Below are 6,965 nucleotides of genomic sequence, written 5' to 3' on the forward strand. Positions count from 1 at the left end.
TGAGGGGCCGGGCGCTTTGACTTGTCCGCGGCGACGCTGAGTATTGACCCCAGCAGGGGCTCCAGGCAAAGGAGCCCTGCATCCGGGCGGTCCTCCGCAGGCAGAATGGACAAAAGCGCGACGCTGGGGCTGAGGAGACCACCGGGCGGTAGCCACCGGCCAAGTTAACCGACTCGTGGGACTGAGGGACCCCGCGGACGAGGCGGCGCGGTGCTGACCTGGATGGTGCAGGTGTACTCGCTGTCGTCCAGCAGCCGCACGGTGCAGCTGTACTCGCGCTCCAGGCTCCTGCTGCTGCCGCTCATCAACCTGCTCAGCATCTTCCCGCCCGCTCGCCCGTCCCTGAGAGCGACGCGGCGGCGCTGCGGACCCTGGACCAGGCGCCCCTCAGCCCGGCAGCTCCGCGCCCGCCGGGGGCACCTGCACCATCACCCCGGCCCGATCGCCTCCGCTGCCTCCTACTGGCCCGACTCCTTCTCCTTTTCCTCCTTCTCGGAGCCACCACCGCTTCCCCCCAGCCCAGAGCAAGCGCTGGGCTCTCTCCCCGGAGCCCCACTGCCTGTGCCCAGCTCTTGGGGCGGGGTCTCAGTCGGAGGGCGCCAATGGGGGTCAGCGCGGCAGAACTGAGTGGCAGATAGAGGATCCAATAGATATAGAGTACTGGGATGATGGGCGGGCGGGGAAAGCAATCACCGGAGAATAGTCATACCCAGCCAAGCCAGACCAGCCCTCTAGCGTCCCAAACCAGCGGCTTGTCTCTTACCGGTGGTTCTTATGGATGCTGTTTCCCCTCCCCAGGCCAGGTGTGGGTATCCATCAAGATTGATGTCTACTGCCAGGAATACATTTGAGCTCTGCTCTGTTTCAGGGGCCATGTCCCGAACCCTGCAACGCTGCGGTTCCCGCCCTCTCGGGAGGCAGGACAAGGAGGCGGCAGAGTGAGAGATCACAATCCCTGCACCTGCATAATACAGGCGCCTCCCATTCCAGACCGAGCTGCTGGCCCCCACCTGTGCTGTGCGCTGTCTGCCTTATGGGCCTCGGTACCCCACTACTCTTATTTCGGGGAACATCTGCTTTGTAGGAGCTACTTAAGTAAAAACTGTTGAAACCGCAGAGGTTGGTAAGCGCCTGGGTTTAACCCTTCCACTTTAACATCCTTTGCCTCCTTTCTTTTATTTTCAGAAGACAAAAGGAGATTGAGGTGAGCCCCTTCAGCTGATAAGAAACAGGAAGTATTGATCCTTTCCTTGCACCTTTAGAACTAGAATTCTTCAGACTTCCTTCAACAAAACACCACAATATGTCAGGAGGTATACATCACCAAGAAAAAAAAAATTGCCTTCTTTCTCCTTTGTGACTCCTACATCTAAAGACTTAAAGTTCCTTACTAAAACTTCGCTAAGAGACATGATATTCTTCCTCACAGATTTTTACGGAAAGAAATGTTAAGAAAGAATCATGTTGAGCTAAGAGTCGTAGAAAGTATGTCTAGCATGCCTGAGGCCCTGGGTTCCAGCGTTAGCACCTCAAAATAAAACAAACAAAAAACATGTGGAAGCAAACATTAATGCTGTGATAAATATATTTATTTAAAATAGCAAGGACTGAGGTAGTAGCTCAGTTGTAAGAGTGCTTGCCTAGCATGGGTGAGATCCTGGGTTTAATCCCCAGACCACAAAATAAAATTAATGAAATATGCATTGTTTCTTATTGTTTTTGTTTATATTGCCTTTATTATATAACATAACAAAATTAAAAACCTACGTTAGGCTAGAAAAACGTATCATTGATTTATTTATTTATTTTTAATACTAGATCTCAAACTCGGGGCCTAATGCTAGGCAAGCACTCTACCACTGAGCTACATCCCCAGCCTCCTGACCTTTAAAGTATGTTTTTTTCATTAGGGTCTTTAAATTCCAATATTTCTCCCAATTTTTTTGCATGGAAGGTTCTCATTCATTTTTGTCCACCCCCAACCACGCCCTATCTCTTCCTGTCCACTTATCACCCTAGTAATCTGGATTGCTCTCCTTATTGGTTGGATTCTCCCTTGTGGCTTTTAATAGCCATAGGAGGAGATTCCTCTTTCCAGTGCAATCCTGGCAGAATAAATTATGAGACTAAAATCAGTGAGTCAAGTGTTCTAGGCATAGAACCAGGCAGGAACTCTACTTTGTAACCCCAGAAGGTAGCTTGGAATCTGCAACATAATAGGTATTCTATAAATGTTAAACTGAAATCATTAGAATCAATAGATTTTGATAATGTCTACATGACAAGAAAGATCTGTGAAGAAACTTCAGGAATGTCTTAGAGATACATAAAATCATTAATATGCCAAAGTGATATTCTATAAAGTTCAGCTTTGTTGCATAAGTGGGAGAAGACAATGAAAGATTTCAAACAGGAAGAACTTTTATTGAAGGCAAAAATTGCTATTTATGAGCCTGGTACAGTGGTGCACATCTGTAATCCCAGCAGGAGATCTCAAGTTCAAAGCCAGCCTCAGTAATGGCGAGATGCTGAGCAACTCAGACCCTGTCTCTAAATAAAATACAAAATAGGGCTGGGTATGTGATTTAGTGGTCTAATGCCCCTGAGTTCAATCCCCGATACCAACCATTCATATATATATATATATATATATATATATATATATATATATATATATATATATATATATATTATAAAATGCACAAGAGCAAAAAAAAAAAAAAAAGTCCAAGAAGCTAGAGAAAGCCCATTAGTATAATGGAAGGGAAGTGTCTTTAACAGGTTATGCAAATAAGCAGCTGTTAGAATAAAAAAGCAAAATACCATGAATCCAGAAAAGCTCTAAGGAGCTGAATGCTGTCTTTCTTCAAAGTATGACCACAGATGCAATCAACAGGGTAAGAGTGTGACTGCTGTGCCAATGTGTTAAGTAGCATTCCTGCCCAGTCTAAGAAAATCATGTCTGCTTAGATGCTCACCTCATTGAAAAACCAGTTAGATATTCATCCATGTTTGTGCTTAATATCCAGCTACAAAGACTATTTCTCTCTGATACAGAACACTTGGTGAAGAAAATAGAGGATGAAAAAATAATAAAAGAAATGCAACAATCTAAATGTATACCTCTAAAACAAGATTCGGGAGCAGAAGAATCCAAAAAGAATTAGAAAGAGTTCATATAGAGTCAAACTGAGAAATACTTTGTTACCTTTGTTTTTTTCTGAACTCTCAAATCTTGAGCAGAATTCCTGGAATAGAAGGGGTTTGTTCAATAAAAGGCCTCATGTGCCCTTGAGAACCAGTGTGTTATAGCTTTCATGTGTCTTTGAGTATAAAGGATGCTATATTTAAAATAAAACTGTAAATTACAATGGCTCTGAAACCCTGCCTTCCAAATTATCAGGATATCTGCCCCTTTCTCTACTATGAAGGAGTCCCCAGAGAAGATGCTCTCTCCCCTACATACCTGAAATAACAACTCCTGCCTCCGTTTCTGGGACACTGATAGAGATAGAGAGATATCAGAGATCTCCCTCTCCCTCTCCCTCTCCCCCTCCCCCTCTCCCTCTCCAGGAGTGATCTTTCTTCACCGTTGCCATTGCCTTAGTAGGACAGGAAGGAGCACTACCCTCTTTTCACCAGAACATCACAAGTATAGGTCCTTCCCATCAAAGTCTCCCTGTAGCACAGCTAAGACCAGGCTAAAACTTCTAACAGTATTTAGAAAAGAAGAATCTAAGATGTAACCTGCAGGTATGATATGGCTAATCTCAAAGCCCTTATACAGACTAGATGCAGAAGGGTCCATGTGCTAAAACACAGCTTTGTCTCTCCAGCAAGAATTCCCCTGACTGTGACTTGGGTATCCTGACCCAACCACTGTGAAGCTCAGAGAAGAAAACAACTCTTCTCACTCAGGTTAGGATCCACTTTCAAGAAAAGTCCCATTTTCTGACCCACATGCCATATCTTCCTAGGGGACTAACTATGGAAATATCAACTCTGTTAGAGGAATCCCCACCCTCCATGCTAGGTATGTGACCTTGACCTCGGATCCAATGAGACTATCAAGTTTTAAAATGATACTTTCACCTCAACACCTTTCTTACAAAGATTGAGTTGTTCAATCTTAATGCATAAGTTCCAGAAGAGCTTCATCAAAGCTACTCTAGTCCCTTTGCATAATTATTTCTCCAGTAAACAGTAAAGATAATGTCTGTCCTTGTTTTCTGGTATCCTTTAGATCTCAGCTTCTTTTCTCCTAAGAGCAAGGGTCAAACAAAAACGTTCATTTCTCTATAGAAACAGTATATTAAAAAATATGGGGCTGGAGTTGTGGCTCAGCGGTAGAGCACTCGCCTCGCATGTGTGAGGGCCTGGGTTCAATCCTCAGCACCACATAAAAATAAATAAATAAAGGTATTGTGTCCAACTATAATTAATATATATATATATATATATATATATATATATATATATATATAAAATCCACAGAGAGGAAAGAGACAGTTAGTTGTTTTGTTTGTTGGGGGTACCAGGGATTGAACTCAGGGGCACTCAATCATTGAGCCACATCCCCAGCCCTATTTCTTGTATTTTATTTAGAGACAGAGTTTTACTAAGTTGCTTAGCACCTAGCTTTTTGCTGAGGCTGGCTTTGAATTCGCAATCCTCCTATCTCAGCCTCCCAAACTGCTGGGATTATAGGTGTGCACCACTGTGCCCAATAAAAGAGACAGTTTTTTTATTCTCTTCTACATCAATGTCTACAGGAGCAGGGCTTCTGCTCCACAAACAGATTTGCATAACCAAATGGAATACCACTCTTCTTTATCTAAAGTATCTATACTCAGGTTAACGGTTACTTTACAATTTTCTAAGAGTAGTAGATAAAGAGTAATAGATATATAGTTGCTATAATATAAATAGTTAAACAATTCATGCAGTTTCCCCAAAACAGTTCGCTCCTAACGAAATATTCAAGTCTTCCCTTTAATCAGGACAGAAAGCCACCTATAGTTTTAAGAGATAGCTTTTCTACCTTCTCCCAACTCTTAGGATTTTCAGTCTACCCCTGCTCACGCTCAAAATGTTTTTAAATCTGAATATATAAGCTTTTTTATTATTATTCCAAACTACATTTACTGAGCATTTAATGTCAGGCACTCAGATATATAAGACATAGCCCAAATATGAGGAAAGGAAATACACAAATCAAGAATTTTTCAGCCAGGCATGGTGGCACATGCCTGTAATCCCAGTGGCTCAGGAGTCTGAGACAGGAGGATGGCAAGTCCAAGACCAGACTCAGCAATTTAGTGAGGCCCTGAGCAACTTAAGAAGACCCTGTTTCAAAATTTAAAAACAAAAAGTTCTGAGGATGTAGTTTGGTGGTAAATTGCCCATAGATTACATTCCCAGTACAAAAAAAAAAAAAAGAAGTTTGCAATCTAGAAGAGAACATTAAATGTATGTACAATTAGCTATAATACAGTGTGTGGAGTTGAGCAAAGTATTATGGGAGAACAACAAACAGTGTAATTATTTGTGCTTGAAAAAGAGTAAAGCCTTACGGAGAAGGCATTTGATTTGGACACTGAGAAATGGAACATCATAATGAAAGTACCTTGATGGGTAAAGAAGCAGAAGAGAAGGATGCAGAAGAGGAGTAACTATTTTTATTCATATTTATTTGTTGGTTTTAAGAGGGAGTCACCCTGTTGCCCAGGCTGACTTCAAACTCCTAGGTTCAAGCAATCTTCCTGTCTCACCCTCCATAGAAGCTGGGACTACTGGTGTGTGCCACTGAGCCCAGCAAGAAGGACATTTTAAGTAGAGAAAACTACATAAGCAAAGACATAGAAGCTTAAATGTGCATAGCATTTTTCCAGAAACTCCAAGTACCCCTGGTGGATAGTGTGTAAGGGTACATTGGCCAGGAATAGATGGACTGAGCCTAGATCACATAGGACCTTCAGTGATATGCTTAAGAATCTGGACTCTGCTGCACAGTCAGGAGGCAGTTATTAAAGGTTTTTAAGCAGAGAAGTGACAGGGTCAGTTCTGTGTCTGGAAATGATCATTTTGATGACAGGATTAAATTAGAGTAAGAAGAAATTATTTGCTGGGGGAAAAATAGACTCTGAAAACAGTAGAATATCCTTAATGAGGCATCAGAAGCATTTATAATAGGTGTCTCAGATTTAGTTGATAGGCTTTATTATATTCTCCAATTATGGTTCATTTTCCTTATATTTCTAACTAGTCTTCAGCCATTATTCTAGCAACAAAATATATATGGGACAAAAAAATTAATTCATTTATTCAAAAAAATTTATTAATGGTCTACTATGTTCAACTCCCTGTGCCAGGTACTGAGAGAATTCAAAGATGAATAAAATATATTCCCAATCTTCATAGGACTTAGCATTTGGTGCAACCTGAAAAATTACTTCAACAACATTTATTAAGTATTCAGTTTATGTAGATTAATATTCGATGCACATTAACTTTTATAAAAGATATAAAGGGAAAAGACAGCAAAGATATGAGAAATAGCCCAAAGAATAAGGGTCAAAAACTTATACCAAAAAAAAAGAGAAGAAATCAGAACATCTCATATTTCTTGATTAATAGTATCAATTGACTACTTGTTCTACAATATGAAATATTCAACATTCCTATTTTCCTCCCACCTTCCATATTCCCACTTCCAATTCTTGTGACTCATATGGTTGCCAAAATCTATGAATATTGTAAACCCTGTAGTTGTTTAATCTTAGGATTTGGCAGTTACCTCTAGTCTTTTTATTTTTATTTACTTATTCATTTATTTTTGGTACTAGGGATTGAACCCATGGGCATTTACTTCTGAGCTATATCTTTTCCTCCTCCTCCTCCTCCTCCTCCTCCTCCTCCTCCTCCTCCTCCTCCTCCCCCTCCCCCTCCCCATCCCCATCCCCCCA

The 6,965-nt window shown here is 41.6% G+C and overlaps 1 protein-coding gene across 3 annotated transcripts in view; it reads right to left on the minus strand.

Annotated features, from left to right (window-relative positions):
• Nucleotides 1–320, minus strand: part of Frmd5 (FERM domain containing 5) — a 313,939-nt gene extending 313,619 nt beyond the window's left edge. For all 3 annotated transcript variants that reach the window (XM_071608208.1, XM_027925852.2, XM_027925854.3), the window contains exon 1: nt 219–320. In XM_071608208.1, coding sequence (XP_071464309.1) covers nt 219–320 — 102 coding nt within the window. The remainder of the gene's footprint in view (nt 1–218) is intronic.
• Between the last annotated feature and the right edge of the window lie 6,645 nt (nt 321–6,965).

Source organism: Marmota flaviventris, chromosome 2 (assembly GCF_047511675.1).
Source record: "Marmota flaviventris isolate mMarFla1 chromosome 2, mMarFla1.hap1, whole genome shotgun sequence".
NCBI lineage: Eukaryota > Metazoa > Chordata > Mammalia > Rodentia > Sciuridae > Marmota > Marmota flaviventris.